Raw genomic sequence first — 18,400 nt, 5'->3', positions numbered from 1 at the left:
TTTTCGTCTCCAATCTTTTTTTACATACAAAATCATCCCTAAAGTTTAAAACCAAATTTTAAAATCGTTATTTTTACTTAAAGCTTAAAATTTTGGATCAAATTATCCATAACAAAAAAAGTTATAAAATAAAAAAAAAAAGCAAGAGAAAGAGAGTGTTTCTTCTCCCATAAAAAGGAAAGGGAAGAAGAAGAAGGGAAAAGAAAAGAAGAAGAAGAAGTTGTTTATGATCCACCTCTGCTTTTGCCGCTACTTCCGTACGATTTTGATTCCTAAGGTAAAGACGATTTTAAAATCAAGTTAAATCTTAGGGACGATTTTGTATACAAAAAAGTTGGAAATAAAAAAAAATTTTGACTTATACCTTAAAGACCAAAATCGTACTTAACTCTTTTATAAATATATCATGGCAGCATGAAATGGATATCGTCAAGTGTATGATATGCTGTCATTTAGTGGGTCAACTTGGCAATTGTTACGGTGCTGGTTATGAAAGTGACGGAATGACTAAAATGATTAACTTATAATTTTTGAGGAATCAATTTGATTAAAAAAATCTTTCGAAAACTAATTTAAAGATGTGATCTTTCAGGAACGAATTTGACCATTTACTCCTTTATTTATATAACAAAGAAAGAATGAATTACCATTTCTAACTATTATAATTATGTCTCTTCTTATAAATTTAAGAAAGAAATGTGTTCGAGATATAATTTGTTGAATAATTTTGTTAAATAAATTTAATTTTTATGAGTATTAAATTTATTTACATCTTTTATAATTAGACACTTGTATATGATGATTAAAAAAATGATCTTCCAAGACGACAATATAAATGAAAATTCTCAAAATGTAAACTTAAACCAAATTGATTAAGGCCAATTTGGATAAAAAAAATTTATTTAGTTATTATGGAAATAGAACTTAAAATATAAAGATTTATATTAAATAATTTATATAAATTATTTTGTGATTGATTTTTTACTTATAAAAATATTTATTTTAAAGAAAAATTGATAAAAAAATTATTACAAAAAAAAATCACTTTACTTTAACTTCTCTATTAAGTGTAACACCCTACCACACAAAGCTTTACGCTTAAGTCGTAAAACAGAGGTGATGTGGTATTACGACCTCTAAAATAAAATAAGTACATATAATAGCAGAAGAGTTATAATATGCTAGGAGCCTTGAAGAAAAGGGGGAAATAAAAATCGCACAATAAAGGCGCAACGCTCAAGGAACGAGTTAACTTACGTGCTAAGAAAACCATAACTATCAAACATAAGCTAACAGAAGTGGGAATAGAGTGCCAAAGATACAAAATATCAAGCTCCTAACTCAGCCTGCGAAGTCAAGACTGGCCGGAGAATATTTACACATATATATACATACATATCCAAAACCCAAAAGTACATATACACAATCCTGCCTCTCCATAAACCTTTAAGAGGATCAAAAAGAATAAGTCATGCGGAGAGAAAACTAAGTACATATATATACATCATAGCATAACAAAATATCCCAGTAACCACTCCGCTTCAAGAGTCCAGACGCCTAACGAGATGCCTCTCGACCTGCATCTGAAAAATAACAACATAGTATGGAATGAGAACCGGAGGTTCTCAGTATGGTAAAAGTGCCACACACATAATATATAAGGTCCTGGGAATGCCAGAGGCAATCCTAAAACGCCGACACTCAGATTATAGAGCTTAAAGTATTAAACAGAAGCCATAAAAGGTGGTTTCCTAAAAATATTTAATTATAACTTAACTTAACCTTAAATCTAAGTCCTATGCTGCCATTCCTCCATACCTCCAACTCCATCGTGCATTTTCACAGACAAATAGACAGATAAAGGCAAACACAAGAAGGTTACAACTACTGCAGGTAACAAATACACATTTAGCATGGCAAATACAGGTAGGCACACCCAATTAGAGCACAAGCAAGTAATTCAAGAAATATGCATATGATGCATGCCTGTCCTATGGCTGATGAGGCTCATCTGTCGGTTATCCAGCCAACCCGACAAGTCTGAATTGTCCTTAGACTGTCCCCCGACGTGCATCCCCAAGAGTCTATGCATAGATTTTTCTCAAATAATCAATATTGCTCAATGGGGGTAACATTCTCGGGAATTTATATAGTGCCCGGTCACACTTACGTCGTAGGGTCAACAGAGTATCGAGTTTTCAACCTGGTACACGTGGTGGCAAGCCACGGCACTTAATCCAGGGAATCTCGTATCTCAGATTATTCAAATTCATAAGCCATATAAATAATTCAATTATAATTCCTCAACATCCACATCATTCTCAATCACATCTCATTCATCATTATATGTCAATCATATTCAATCATTATCCTTCATTATCACACCTCTCATTCCGTCCATCAATAGTTCCAATTCAAAACATAATTCATTCTTTTCCAAATGAACTAAACTTAAAACATGCTCATTTTCTTAATAACTCAAAATCAAACCATATAACCTTTAAATCTAAATCTTTTTAAATAATCATATAAACAAAATCTCTAATTTTTATAAAATTTCGGCAGCATCTCCTCTAAAACTCGGACTTTGCCACCCTGTTCGGGTCCAAACCTGTATTCTTTTCAATTCAACATACCCTTTCTCATCATCATAACAACCACCACAATAAATCTACCTCAAATCAACAATTAAACTTATACAATATTCAAATCCAACAACCAAAATTTAACTAAGGATCATAGTTCACAAATCCTAGGCTTTTAACACAAAATACCTCATTATCACAACAACCTCCACAATAGTTATACCTCAAATCAATAATTCACCAAATCATTAGTTAATCAACAATAACTTTCAACCATAATTCTCTCCAAATTAACATAACAACATTCACCATCCGAAATTAAAAACTAATTATCCAATAAACTTCAACCAAATATATTCATCGATAAATTACTAAACATTAAACATACACCTGCATTCCAACTTATCCAATGGTCATCTAGCCTAAGTTTTCACAGAACATTATATATTAAATGCAAGAAACCTAAACCATACCTTAGCCGATTTCCACGTAACGACCAAAGCTATTTATTCAAAACCAAAACAGCCCCTCAAAACTCAACTAATCCGCTTCCTCCAAGTTCCAGTATTCACAATTTCAAGCTCCAATTATTTATTTTCAACCTAATACACATTCATAATACATATATACCCAATTTAATACTCAAAGCTCGAATTTAATGAAAATAAAATAGAATTATCGTATCCTCACCTTACCCAAGCTTCACATAAGCAAGAGTGAACATTTCTCTCAAGCTAATTGGATCCTAAAACATCAGAAATCAAAGAAATTCAATATTCCCACTTAAAATTCGAAAATTGGGAGAAAAGAGGGCTGAGAGTGATTAAACAAGTTACCAGTGAAATTGTTCCGGTAGAAATGTAGAGCTCGACGCGGTGGACGCGTGGCCGCAAACGGTGCGGCGATCGGAGCTCGGATGGAGGAGTTACGGCAAATTGAATTTACCGTAAGGGTTGGAAACGTTCTTCGTTTCTCTCTTCCCCTAAATGTGTTTCACGCTGCCTCTGCTGAATGGGGAAGAAGAGAGGCTTGGATTCATTAAATTCTGAGCCGGTTGGGCCCACGGGCCTGGTTTGGGCCCGGTTCAACCGGTTCGGCCCGTTTGGTCTAATTTTGGACCGATTTTTTTGAAATTAGTGTCAAAATTCTCGTTTCGATGAGCTCTACCCTATTTTGATATAATATTCGCATTTCTAATCCTCCTTATTAAAAAATAATTTATTAACTAATTATCTACTAATTTAATCGGGGTTTACATCCTACCCACCTAATAAAGAATTTTGCCCTCAAAATTCAAATATAGTTACCTGAAAAGAGATGTGGATAGTCCTTTCGCATATCTGATTCGAGTTCCCAGGTATGTTCCTCGATACCAGCTCGTCTCCAAGCTACTTTTACCAATGATACTTCCCTTCCTCGTAATCGTTTAACACTGGTGTCATCAATCCTCACCGGAATTACTGGGAGTGTTAGATCTTCTCTCACTTGGATTGGTTCTGGTTCTAGAACATGACTTGCGTCAGGATTATACTTCCGAAGCTGTGACACATGGAACACATCGTGCAAATTCGAAAGATACGGCGGTAAGGCAATTCTATAAGCCACTGGCCCAATTCTCTTCAGAATCTCAAATGGTCCAATATAACGGGGATTCAGTTTCTTGGTCTTAATAGCTCTTCCCACTCTAGTGGTTGGTGTAACTTTCAAAAAGACATGTTCTCCTTCTTCGAACTCCAAAGGCTTTCGCCTCTGGTCAGCATAGCTCTTTTGGCGGCTCTGGGCTATAAGCATTCGACTACGAATCTTCTTTATCTGTTCAGTCGTTTCGGCTATCATTTCAGGCCCTAATAAACTCCTTTCTCCAGTTTCATACCAACACAACGGAGACTGACATTTCCTGCCATACAGAGCCTCATATGGAGCCATTCCGATGCTCGCATGATAGCTATTATTATAAGAAAATTCTATTAATGGCATATACCGATCCCAGCTCGCAGGCTGGTCCAAAACACAAGCCCTTAGCATATCTTCTAAGGTCTGAATAGTTCTTTCTGACTGACCATCTGTCTGAGGGTGATACGCAGTACTCAAGCTTAACTGAGTCCCAAATGCACGCTGAAAAGCTCCCCAGAACCTTGATGTAAAACGGGGATCTCTATCAGATATAATAGTAGAGGGCACACCATGTAATCTGACAATCTCTTTGATATACATTCGAGCCAATTCCTCCATTGTGCAACTTATTCGGATAGGAAGAAAGTGAGCTGATTTTGTTAGTCGATCCACAACCACCCAAATAGCGTCACAACCAGATCTGGTTCTAGGCAAACCTATTACAAAATCCATTGCGATACTCTCCCATTTCCATTGTGGAATCTCCAAAGGCTGAAGGGTCCCTGATGGTCTCTGATGCTCAATCTTAACCTTCTGACACGTTAAACATTTAGATACATACAATGCCACATCATTCTTCATACCTGATCACCAGAACATCGTTTTCAGATCTTGATACATTTTAGTGCTCCCTGGGTGAATTGAAAACCCGCTCTTATGAGCATCCTTCAAGATTCTCTGTCGCAGGTCTCCAATATCTGGCACAATAATCCGGTTCCTAAACCTCCACAAACCATCCTGTCCTTCTGACACTCTCCACTGTTTCCCCTGTTCGACTGCTGGTAATACCTTACGTAACGCTTCACTGTCTCGATGAGCCTTCAGAAGTTCTGATTTAAAATCACTAGAAATTTGCAACTGACTCAAACACAGGATTCCAGATTCTTCTCTAACTCCCAAATTCAAACCTTGGAATGCCTTCAGTAACTCTTCCTCCCGTAGCATCATCCAAGCTGCATATAAAGACTTCCGACTCAAAGCGTCCGCCACAACGTTCGCTTTTCCTGGATGATAATTCAATTCAAAATCATAATCTTTCAGAAGCTCCATCCATCTCCTCTGACGCATATTCAATTCTTTCTGCTCAAAAAGATACTTCAAACTCTTATGGTCTGAGAAAACATGAAACTTAACACCATAGAGATAGTGCCTCCAAATCTTTAAAGCAAACACAACAGCAGCAAGTTCTAAATCATGTGTCGGGTAGTTCATCTCATGCGGCCTTAACTGCCGTGAGGCGTATGCTACAACATTCTGGTGCTGCATCAAAACACACCCCAACCCTTTCAGAGATGCATCACAATACACTTCAAATGGTTCACTTGGTTCAGGTAATATCAATACAGGTGCAGTAGTCAACATGTGCTTCAATGTTTGGAAACTTTCTTCACATTCCGGAGTCCAGATAAAAGGCGCATCCTTCCTAGTCAATTTAGTTAAAGGTAAGGCGAGTTGTGAAAATCCTTTAATGAATCTGCGATAATACCCCGCCAAACCTAGGAAACTCCTGATCTCTGTCACTGAAGTTGGTCGCTCCCAATTCATCACTGCTTCCACCTTAGCAGGATCCACAGCTATCCCCTGCTTACTCACCACGTGGCCGAGAAACTTCACTTCACTCTTCCAGAACTCACATTTAGATAGCTTAGCATATAACTTCCTGTCTCTCAGAATTTGAAGCACAATCCGCAAGTGATCAGCATGTTCCTCTTCAGTCTTAGAATAAACAAGAATGTCATCAATGAAGACAATAACAAACTTGTCCAGATACGGTCGAAAAATCCTGTTCATATAATCCATAAATACTGCCGGGGCATTAGTTATCCCAAAAGACATCACTGTATACTCATAATGACCATAACGGGTCCTGAAAGCAGTTTTCGGAATATCCTCGTCTCTAACCCTTATCTGATGATATCCGGATCGCAGGTCAATCTTAGAAAACACACCGGCACCCTGTAACTGATCCATTAGATCATCGATTCTAGGCAACGGATATTTATTCTTCACAGTGATCTTATTCAATTGCCGATAATCGACACACAACCGCATACTCCCATCCTTCTTCTTTACCAGTAACACTGGTGCTCCCCACGGAGAAACACTTGGTCGGATAAAATGCTTACCCAACAGATCTTCCAGCTGAGCCTTCAGTTCAGCCATTTCTAAAGGCGACATCCTATAAGGAGTAATTGAAATTGGACCGGATCGAGGTACCAACTCAATTGCGAATTCCACCTCTCGGTTAGGTGGGAATTCATTAATATCATCCGGAAACACATCTGGAAATTCACATACAACCGGAATTTGCTCTAAACTCTGATCATCACCTGATACTCCCGCAGTTAATAACATAATACCCTGACATTCAGTTCCAGAACAGTTTACTATCATAGAGTTCAAATAGTAACTATTCACCACAACCGGTGCTTCTGACCCTTCTGGCATAAACTGTACTGACTTCTCAGAACAATCAAGCAAAACATGATTCTTGGATAACCAATCCAATCCCAAAATGAGATCAAGACCAGTCATAGGCAAACAAATCAAATCATGCACAAATTCACGCTGTTGCACTCGAAAAGGAACTTGTGGACATTCTATCCTAGTCACCATAGCTTCATGAGTAGCATTATATACTTTCAAATCATAACCTAAAACCACCATTCTCAATCCTAATTCATGGGCCTTTTCAAATACAATAAATGAATGACTTGCTCCTGAATCAAATAAAGCATTTAAGATTTTACCAGCCATTTCACAATTACCTCTAATCAGTGTCTCAGATCCCTCAGCACCAATGGTAGAAGTGGTATATACTCTCCCTGGCTGCTGCACCCTACCAGTCTCATACTTCTTCTTCTCAGGGCAATTACTGGCTATATGCCCGGGCTGTCCACAGGAATAGCACACTCCAAGTCCTAGTCTGCACGGAACTCCAGGATGATACTTTCCGCACTTCTGACAATTCAGATCTTGCTGTGGCTGCTTCCCAAACCTTTTTCCTTGACTAGCATTGGTATTCGGCCTTCTGTAATTACCTTGACCCTGAGTCTGCTGCGAAACAAAACCTCCACATTTGAAATTCCTACCTCTCGGAGCAAAGTTCCTCCCTGAAGGCCTCTGAAAAGGCATCCTCAAACTCCCTTTCTCTGCTGCCGCCTTCCTCACACAATCCTCAGCCACCCTACTCTTATTCACCAATTCAGAAAATACCCTAATCTCCATTGGGGCAACGAAGCTCAGAATATCGCTCCGAAGACCTCCCTCATATTTAATACACTTCCATTCAGCAAAATCTTCAGGCGCACCTTGACAGATACGAGAAAAGCGACATAACTCCTCAAATTTACTGGTATACTCAGCAATAGTCATCTGTCCCTGCTTTAACTGCATTAATTCAAGTTCCTTGGCATTTCTGGCTGAATTAGGAAAGTATTTCTTATAGAATTCTGTTCGAAAAACCTCCCAAGGAATTACAGCACCATCAGGCTGCATAATACGTCGTGTTCCCTGCCACCAATACTGAGCTTCACCTTGCAGCTGATAAGGTCCAAATTCAACCCATTGCTCTTCAGGAACCTGTTGTGCCTGTAATGCCCTTTCCATAGCCTGAATCCAATTATCTGCATCAGTGGGATTTGAGGTTCCCCTAAAGGTTGGAGGGTGAACTTTCAGAAATGTAGCAAGCGTCATAAGACCGTCCTCATCATTATTGTTCCCATGATTACCCAATGCCTCAGCTGTTGCCTGCATAGCTGCAGCCATATTTCCCAGGGCAGCCATAAAGTCTACTGGATCAGTCCCTATGGAAGCAGGAGTAACGGTGCCTGTCCTACCTCTACCTCGCCCACGACCGCGTCCGCGAGTCGACATCTGGTCCCTATACACACCAAACAAGTGATATTAAGTTGATCAGTCTCAATATCGCAGGTCTAATGCTTTAAGTTCCAAATGCATGCTCACAAACGTTTATGCCATATATATCAATCAGATATCCTAATAGCACATACACACATATACAGAGAATGCACAGAAGCACAATCAGTCCGTCTTTCAGGCTCTATAGGAACGAACTGCTCTGATACCATAATGTAACACCCTACCACACAAAGCTTTACGCTTAAGTCGTAAAACAGAGGTGATGTGGTATTACGACCTCTAAAATAAAATAAGTACATATAATAGCAGAAGAGTTATAATATGCTAGGAGCCTTGAAGAAAAGGGGGAAATAAAAATCGCACAATAAAGGCGCAACGCTCAAGGAACGAGTTAACTTACGTGCTAAGAAAACCATAACTATCAAACATAAGCTAACAGAAGTGGGAATAGAGTGCCAAAGATACAAAATATCAAGCTCCTAACTCAGCCTGCGAAGTCAAGACTGGCCGGAGAATATTTACACATATATATACATACATATCCAAAACCCAAAAGTACATATACACAATCCTGCCTCTCCATAAACCTTTAAGAGGATCAAAAAGAATAAGTCATGCGGAGAGAAAACTAAGTACATATATATACATCATAGCATAACAAAATATCCCAGTAACCACTCCGCTTCAAGAGTCCAGACGCCTAACGAGATGCCTCTCGACCTGCATCTGAAAAATAACAACATAGTATGGAATGAGAACCGGAGGTTCTCAGTATGGTAAAAGTGCCACACACATAATATATAAGGTCCTGGGAATGCCAGAGGCAATCCTAAAACGCCGACACTCAGATTATAGAGCTTAAAGTATTAAACAGAAGCCATAAAAGGTGGTTTCCTAAAAATATTTAATTATAACTTAACTTAACCTTAAATCTAAGTCCTATGCTGCCATTCCTCCATACCTCCAACTCCATCGTGCATTTTCACAGACAAATAGACAGATAAAGGCAAACACAAGAAGGTTACAACTACTGCAGGTAACAAATACACATTTAGCATGGCAAATACAGGTAGGCACACCCAATTAGAGCACAAGCAAGTAATTCAAGAAATATGCATATGATGCATGCCTGTCCTATGGCTGATGAGGCTCATCTGTCGGTTATCCAGCCAACCCGACAAGTCTGAATTGTCCTTAGACTGTCCCCCGACGTGCATCCCCAAGAGTCTATGCATAGATTTTTCTCAAATAATCAATATTGCTCAATGGGGGTAACATTCTCGGGAATTTATATAGTGCCCGGTCACACTTACGTCGTAGGGTCAACAGAGTATCGAGTTTTCAACCTGGTACACGTGGTGGCAAGCCACGGCACTTAATCCAGGGAATCTCGTATCTCAGATTATTCAAATTCATAAGCCATATAAATAATTCAATTATAATTCCTCAACATCCACATCATTCTCAATCACATCTCATTCATCATTATATGTCAATCATATTCAATCATTATCCTTCATTATCACACCTCTCATTCCGTCCATCAATAGTTCCAATTCAAAACATAATTCATTCTTTTCCAAATGAACTAAACTTAAAACATGCTCATTTTCTTAATAACTCAAAATCAAACCATATAACCTTTAAATCTAAATCTTTTTAAATAATCATATAAACAAAATCTCTAATTTTTATAAAATTTCGGCAGCATCTCCTCTAAAACTCGGACTTTGCCACCCTGTTCGGGTCCAAACCTGTATTCTTTTCAATTCAACATACCCTTTCTCATCATCATAACAACCACCACAATAAATCTACCTCAAATCAACAATTAAACTTATACAATATTCAAATCCAACAACCAAAATTTAACTAAGGATCATAGTTCACAAATCCTAGGCTTTTAACACAAAATACCTCATTATCACAACAACCTCCACAATAGTTATACCTCAAATCAATAATTCACCAAATCATTAGTTAATCAACAATAACTTTCAACCATAATTCTCTCCAAATTAACATAACAACATTCACCATCCGAAATTAAAAACTAATTATCCAATAAACTTCAACCAAATATATTCATCGATAAATTACTAAACATTAAACATACACCTGCATTCCAACTTATCCAATGGTCATCTAGCCTAAGTTTTCACAGAACATTATATATTAAATGCAAGAAACCTAAACCATACCTTAGCCGATTTCCACGTAACGACCAAAGCTATTTATTCAAAACCAAAACAGCCCCTCAAAACTCAACTAATCCGCTTCCTCCAAGTTCCAGTATTCACAATTTCAAGCTCCAATTATTTATTTTCAACCTAATACACATTCATAATACATATATACCCAATTTAATACTCAAAGCTCGAATTTAATGAAAATAAAATAGAATTATCGTATCCTCACCTTACCCAAGCTTCACATAAGCAAGAGTGAACATTTCTCTCAAGCTAATTGGATCCTAAAACATCAGAAATCAAAGAAATTCAATATTCCCACTTAAAATTCGAAAATTGGGAGAAAAGAGGGCTGAGAGTGATTAAACAAGTTACCAGTGAAATTGTTCCGGTAGAAATGTAGAGCTCGACGCGGTGGACGCGTGGCCGCAAACGGTGCGGCGATCGGAGCTCGGATGGAGGAGTTACGGCAAATTGAATTTACCGTAAGGGTTGGAAACGTTCTTCGTTTCTCTCTTCCCCTAAATGTGTTTCACGCTGCCTCTGCTGAATGGGGAAGAAGAGAGGCTTGGATTCATTAAATTCTGAGCCGGTTGGGCCCACGGGCCTGGTTTGGGCCCGGTTCAACCGGTTCGGCCCGTTTGGTCTAATTTTGGACCGATTTTTTTGAAATTAGTGTCAAAATTCTCGTTTCGATGAGCTCTACCCTATTTTGATATAATATTCGCATTTCTAATCCTCCTTATTAAAAAATAATTTATTAACTAATTATCTACTAATTTAATCGGGGTTTACATTAAGTAACTTTTTAAAAAATTGCGAAAATTGTATCAAATAATGCTGTAATATTTTATAAGTTAAAAAAATTTAAAATGGTTAGCTTTCAATTCGGTACCCGAAAAATTCAACCGTTGATAAAATAGTCTCCAAAAAATATTATTGACAAAATAGTTTTTGAATTATTTGAAAATGCAACAAAAAAACAAATAAATATTTTTTTTGTAAATAACAAAAAAATTTCACATTTAGCAAACGACTTATCCATTAAATCTAAATTTTTTTGGTAACATTACAATAAATATTTAGAAGATACACAAAAAAATTTAGAGCAAAATTTGATCTCTAAATTTTTCTTTTTATTTTTAACAAAAATATTATCATTCACAATAAATTTTTTTTAAAAAAAATTTACTTCACAAAAAATTACTAAATTTTAAGAAGAAAAATAACTTATTTTTTCAATCATAATTGTGAAATTTACATCAAAATTTAGTCTCCAAAATTGTCTTATAGAACATATATTCAATATCTAATTCTTTTTGTTATCTTTTTAAATGTTTTAGGGTTTATTTGTCATAAGCATCTTTTAGAATTTGATTTATCAGTGATGCAAACTTTTCAGTACTATTTTGATGGTTTATTCTAAAAGAATGATTTATAGATCTTCCTAGACGAGACCTAAATCTAAAATGTAAAACCTATATGAAATCGCAAAACATAATTTTTTGCATCAACTTTTTTATTTATTTTTTAAAACCGTTTTAGACCACGTTGTAAACGAAGTCAAATTGCACCCGTATAAGACAAGGATTATTATATTGTTGTAGACATTTGCAGTAAAAATGTAAAATTTGATAATTCCAAGACAAGGATTATTATATATTTATATTCATGTAGACATTTGCAGTAAAATTTGTTCATCGAACGAAGGATAATTATACCCTCAAAGCTAATCAGTAATTACTCGCCACGTCTAGGTGTGGATTAACTCCGATATCCCTGCTATCATACAATTACTATCAGAAAACGAAAGAGTGTAATATATTCCGAACAATTTTATTGAAACATAAGAATGGGTACAAGAATGTGGCAGTCGTCATGGATACAAAAATGACTATAATACAAAATAAATCTAACAATAATACATATATACACGGCCGCCCACCGCCATCACCGCTGCTGCAACCACCAACCACGGATCCCTGACCCCGGTCTATGTACATCAACCGACCACGTAGGAAAAAATTATGGCTACTTTTTCCAATGGGTAATATAACTGAAGCAGCCAAAAACAGCATACAATATCTCCACAATCACATTTTATTTGATGTTAATGTACATACACGCTTAGTTGCTGGCACTCCCTTCCAATAAACTCCTCAAGCTACAAAGAGCCTCTGCAGAGAGGCTGCAACATCTAATTTTCCGCTGGCAAGGTGGAGACGGAGGTGTAGAGGACTCATTGTTGTCAAGGGAAGAGAAGCAAACAATGATAACAGTGAGGTTGTCAAATGTGTTCAAGCGCAATGCCTCCATGACGAGGTCCCTTGCGCATTTATCAGGGTCATCGTGTCGCCTCAGACCTTTGCGAACAAGGCTAACTGCATGCTGACTTGACATCACATCCCAGATGCCATCACACCCTATGATGAGGAATTCGTCGTCCTCTGTTAGGACCATTTGTCGGAACTCAGGCTCTGCAATCAAAGGGGAGGAAGAACCCTTTGGTAACTTCATGTCCCAGTCACCTAGGGCTCGAGTAACGGACAGAACCCCATTAAGGTAACCATCTTCTATGTAACCGCCCAATTCTTCAACTCGCCTCCGCTCTGATGCATATATAGGCCTGTGATCTTGAGACATGTCAATGGCCTCTCCTTTACGACAGAGAACTGCCCGGCAATCACCAGCATTGGCCACCATCAGAAGCCTGGAACATTACACCAGGGTCAGCAATGCAAATATAAAGAGGTCACAGGCTCTAAACCTAATTTAATGTTTGAGGTCATCATATGTACATTAAATAAAAGCACATCGAACAAAAGAGAACCAAGGAAGTGAAGTATGGATATACCTTCCAAGCACCAAAGCAGTGAGAGCCGTGGTGCCTGATGACGTGTTCACACTGCAATCATCAGCCAATGCCGAGTCAGCTGAAAGAAATGCTTTCCTTAGGGAATTCTCAACCTCTTCCAGAAACACATTATCTACTTCAGATGTCTGTGGGAAACTACCATCCTCAAAGAAGAATTTTATTACATTTTTTCTTACATAAGCTGCAGCTTCAGGTCCTCCATGACCGTCAAAAACCTGTGAGAATCACCAAATCTCAAATAAGTTTATGATTTGAATGGACAAAGGATTGAGCTACCATGGTGAAAACATTAATTACCCCGTAGAAAGCACTCGGTTTAGGAAAGGTGTGTAGTGATCCAAGGTGAGACGACAAATCATCTATCCTTATATGTTCATCTTCCATGTATCTTCGTGGCCCAATATCAGCAAAACTACCAGAACGGATGCAGGGAACAAATTGCAGAACAGCATTTTCAAGAGCTGCATCTGAGATTCTTTCGGTAGGTCCGGCTTCCTGTACCACAATCAAATCACAGAAAATGAGAATCACTATATCAAAGGACATGATCTAGTTAGCTTGACCCGTACACAACATATGCAAAATCATGCTCTACATTGCATAAATCAGAAATCAGAAACAAAACAAACCCAATAGGTGGAAGTTAATGCATTTCATAATTAACATTTAACATTCATATAAGTTCTTCAATCACATCATTCAGCAATAAAAACATTTTGGCTACACATAGTTATTAATTACAGCCAACAAGGATGTGATCTGTAATCACATACAATCACATTTACAACTATTCATGGAGGATTTGATCCACAACAACACACCTTTGGTTGGCACTAGCAAGAGCGTTATTCTTCATGGTACCAACTACATAAAAAATCCATTCCCATGCGTATCTACGCCAACAAAAAGAAATCAATTTCAAAAGGCCAGAGAGAGATTCACAAAACATTTCGCTCCTTGGTGCTAACCAAAAATTCGGATCAACATGAAAGAAGATGTTAAACTAAACACAGGTTGCTAAATCAAACAAGTAAGAAACACAAGGAACTAATCTAACCGAAAATTGCATAATTCAGGTACCTAAGAATCTTCGCCTATCAAGTACCAAGCCAATTTCTTTTTCCAGGAAATCAAAGAATTCAGAAGACGAAACAAGCGAACCAAAGAAAAACGGAAAGAAAGAAAACGTTCATACTGTATTTAAGGAACAGAAACACAGAATTCACAAAATTTAGAGAAGAAAAAAAGGAAGTTGGGTAAGGTTCTGAAAAACTGACATCTTGTGAAGTGAGTAACTGAGCGGAGACCGATTCAGAAGGTCGAGCTCGGTCAAAACTCGGAGGCGAGATAGCAGTGGGTGCTGCGTCTTCGATCTCGTGAATTCCAGTCCCTTTGTTCGGAAAATACTTCACATCCAACAACGCCACGCTCTGTTGACACACAAGCTCTGCTTCAGCCACCATCTTTCCAAGTTCTTCACACCAATTTCTATTCAAACTCAACGCTTCCAAGAGGATTGATTTGATTTTATTTGATTCGATTCGATTTCAAACGGCTTCTCTGTTTTTTCTTTCCTTTCTTTCTTTCTTTCTTTCTTTCTTTTCGGTTGTTGAGGTTTTCTTGGGAATTTTCTCGCACTTTCTGATTTTTTATCAAAAAAAACTTCTGAAACTTATGAGTTGAAACGGAATTTAACTCTCGGGGGGTTACCGGCGGCTACCGGTGAGAATTTTCTGGGAACCGGCACGTGCGGTTATGCACCATAGGATTCTTGGAGATGCGTTTGCCACAGCACGCGTTGAGGCTTTTACTTGACCGACACGTGACTGTTTAGGGGTTGACGCGTGACCTTTGAAGTGTTGGGAAGGTTGCTTCCTTAAAAGACGGAAATGCCCTTTGGGGTGTTAGCTGTCAGTTTGACTTTAAAGTTGGCTACAGTTGGGTGAAGGGTATCATGGGAAGTTCGCTTAACGCCGACCGAACCCATTTTTAACTGTCTTTTTGTGTTCATACGAGCTGACGCGTTTGTCACCAATATTGGTGATCTATGACTTGGCATCAGCTAAGTTAGCTAACCCCTTTCTTAAGTTGAAGAATTTCCGTTTTTTTTTTTTTTTTTTACTTATAAAAGAAATTATTTTAAAATTGTCAACTATTTTTTTCCGTTTTCTTTAATTTCCTGAAAATATGACATACCTTTGAGATTTGAAAACAAAAATATTAGGTAAAAATACGTTTTCTAAGTATTAAATCTAACTAAATTATGTTCTACTAAATAAGTTTGTTCAAAAGAATAATCTAAAAAATTAATATTATAGCAGTTAATTACTCAATTTTATTTAATATTATAATAAATTATAAAATAAATTTAATATGAAGTCCACTAAATTTTAGTTGGATATTTCTTCTATTAAATTTTGAATGTTCTTATTTTTAAGTTTTAACTTAGATTTTTTATATTAAATGTTAGTTATATAGTGTTGACTCTCAAGATTTTTTTATTTCAAAAATATCATAAATATATTAAAAATTAGTCATTAAATTAATTATTATATATTTATTTAAATATATATTTATTAATTTTTTTAATATATATTTTATATTTTAACATATATTTTATATAAATAACTGGTTTAATAATTAATTTTATATATAAATAATATAATTATTTTTTAATTGACTTTACATTTTTTTTTCTTCTCTTTCTTCTTTTGCATATCCTGCTTTTTTATTTTTTATTTTTTGGCATTCTTTTTCTTCTCACAATCTTCTTTTTTACTTTGCTTTTTTCTTTCTTTATATACTTCTACAAAAAATTATGAAAAAAAATAAAGAAGAGAGATAAAAGATAAAATGAAGAAGAATAAATTGCATAAAAAACAAAAAATACATGTTTTTTTTACATAAATATAACTTTTTTTGTCACAAACACACAATTATTTTAAGAAAACATATAAACTGTTTTTGCAATAAACACATAATTTTTTTAAGAATAAACACACAAATCTTTAAAAAAAAATAGGAAGCAAACATAAATTTTTTAACACTATCTTTTAAAAGAAACATAAGAAGTGAATACAAAAATTTTTTAATGGTAAATACAAAAATTGTTCGTACATAAGCATATAAATATTTTGAAATTAATCTATCACATAATTTTTTTAAAAAAATATAAAAAATACAAAAAAAGTTTTTATCTATAATCATAAAAAAATTTAGGATAAATTCCTCAATATTTTAAGAAAAAACAAGGGAAAAAAAACAATTTTTTTTATCTAAGAACATAATTTTCTTACGTAAATCGATATTTTTTTTTTTGAAAAAAAGGAAGAAAGCCATATTTTATTGATCTATTCAATAGATATTATAACTTATAAGTTGATCGGTCTAAAATGAGCGGCATACAACTTAAAAAGATAACTTGTAAGTTTTGTAAAAAAAAAAAATTTATAATCTTTTGTGTAAAAATTTATAATTTTTGACAATATTTTATAGTAAAGAACATAAAAGAAATAAATAATTTTTTTATTATTAATTTGTATTTAATGAATGGTCTCCATCCTGCGGCAGAGGCTCTTAGCTTTGACTGGTCCCCTAAATTTTAATTTTTATTAATAAAAAATAAATTTTATGAAGATAGTCTTTTTTTTTTATTATTCAATTCTTCTTTGCACAAAAAAAAAATCTTATTTTCAAATTATAATATATAAATATAATTTATTAATAATTTAGAGTAAACCTACAAAAAATTTATATATTTTTGTACAGTATTAATAAAATATAATAGTTGTAGACCAATTTATTTAAAAAAATATATATAAATTTTTTTTTTCAATGTTTTCATCCATTCAAGATTTTTTCGACTTTTATTCTTGGAACAGTAATATTATTTTTTATTTTTTTATCTTTTTAATTTTTTTATCTTTTATATATATATATATATATATATATATTGCAGATTAAAAGAAAAGATTCTAGTTCTTTATTTTTTTTCAAAACAAATGTTCTACTTTTATTTTTTTTTTAAATTACAAGAGAACCATTGAACCAACAATCAAGACACATAGTCGTACATGATATATTATATATAGGTAAATAATAGAATAAATAAAGCATATTTTAATTTTTTTTCTTGATTTAAATAAATTAATTTTATTTTTCTATTAGTCTTGTTTAATTTTTTATTTTTTTATATATTTGGTTATTTATTTAATTTATTGTTATTTGTTAAATTTGTATGTTATTATACGCTAGTTTGTATATTTAGCTCTTCTTGTAAATCAACTATTTAATTATAATTTTGTATTACTGATACTACAATGTTAGTATTATTGTTCTAAATTTTAATATCTTATTTTGAATTAAAATATAATTTTATATTTTATAAAGATTATATATTGTAATTTGTACTTTTTGTTAAATATATTTTTAATTATAGAAACTTATTTGGCCATTTAAATTTTGAGTAAGTTTAAAATTATTGATATATTTTTTAAAAGAAAAGATCAAGAGATTGAAGATACTTCTAATATTATTACTTCAATAATTGAGTGGTCATCAAATTTCATTACTTCAAGTTCTCCATTAAATAGTTCAAAGTGTCTACGACTTCTTCCTAATCAACTGGATGTTTTTCATTTGAAAAGAGATCTTAGAATGTGATCAATGATTCAGAAGTTTTCTCTAAATCAAAGAAATAAAATTCATCAGCAATATATTAAAGTTGGGTCAAATCAACCAATTGTTGATAACTATCCATTTTCTGGTAATAAAAATCATCGTCACTTTCACCCTTTATGGTTTAAATTATTTTCATCTTGGTTAGAATATTTTATAGAAGATTATGCTATATATTGTTTTTTATGTTTTTTTTTTTTTGGTAAGAAACCTTCAATCATTACAGATTCAAATGTTTTTATGGAGAATAATTTCAAGAATTAAAAGAAAGTAAATATTGAAAAAGAATGTGCTCTTCT

At 34.7% G+C, this 18,400-nt stretch overlaps 1 protein-coding gene and 1 long non-coding RNA gene across 2 annotated transcripts; both read right to left on the bottom strand.

The window, feature by feature from the left end:
- Window positions 1-1,195: 1,195 nt before the first annotated feature.
- LOC148544052 (uncharacterized) lies at window positions 1,196-3,331 on the bottom strand. The gene is made up of 3 exons (XR_015900084.1): window positions 3,276-3,331; window positions 3,059-3,187; window positions 1,196-1,583 (listed from the first exon to the last, which is right to left on the bottom strand). It is a non-coding gene; the product is annotated as an uncharacterized LOC148544052 (long non-coding RNA).
- Window positions 3,332-12,361: 9,030 nt separating this feature from the next.
- Window positions 12,362-15,248, bottom strand: LOC107618474 (putative protein phosphatase 2C 49). The gene is made up of 4 exons (XM_016320563.3): window positions 14,702-15,248; window positions 13,722-13,919; window positions 13,404-13,639; window positions 12,362-13,259 (listed from the first exon to the last, which is right to left on the bottom strand). Exons 1-4 carry the CDS (start codon window positions 14,885-14,887, stop codon window positions 12,677-12,679), a joined length of 1,203 nt encoding a protein of 400 aa, XP_016176049.1. The 5' UTR covers window positions 14,888-15,248; the 3' UTR covers window positions 12,362-12,676.
- Between the last annotated feature and the right edge of the window lie 3,152 nt (window positions 15,249-18,400).

This window comes from Arachis ipaensis, chromosome B9 (assembly GCF_059453495.1).
Source record: "Arachis ipaensis isolate K30076 ecotype BB chromosome B9, ASM5945349v1, whole genome shotgun sequence".
NCBI lineage: Eukaryota > Viridiplantae > Streptophyta > Magnoliopsida > Fabales > Fabaceae > Arachis > Arachis ipaensis.
Note: the sequence above shows the minus strand (reverse complement) of the source record. Positions and strands in the feature narration are given on the sequence as shown.

Bases quoted from the DNA above. Each gene is read 5' to 3' on its own strand.
- LOC107618474 (XM_016320563.3), bottom strand. From the start codon at position 14,887: ATGGTGGCTGAAGCAGAGCTTGTGTGTCAACAGAGCGTGGCGTTGTTG. The intron at 13,920-14,701 runs GTCAGTTTTTCA...ATTGTGGTACAG, and splicing joins AGTTACTCACTTCACAAGAT to GAAGCCGGACCTACCGAAAG. The intron at 13,640-13,721 runs GTAATTAATGTT...TGATTCTCACAG, and splicing joins AACCGAGTGCTTTCTACGGG to GTTTTTGACGGTCATGGAGG.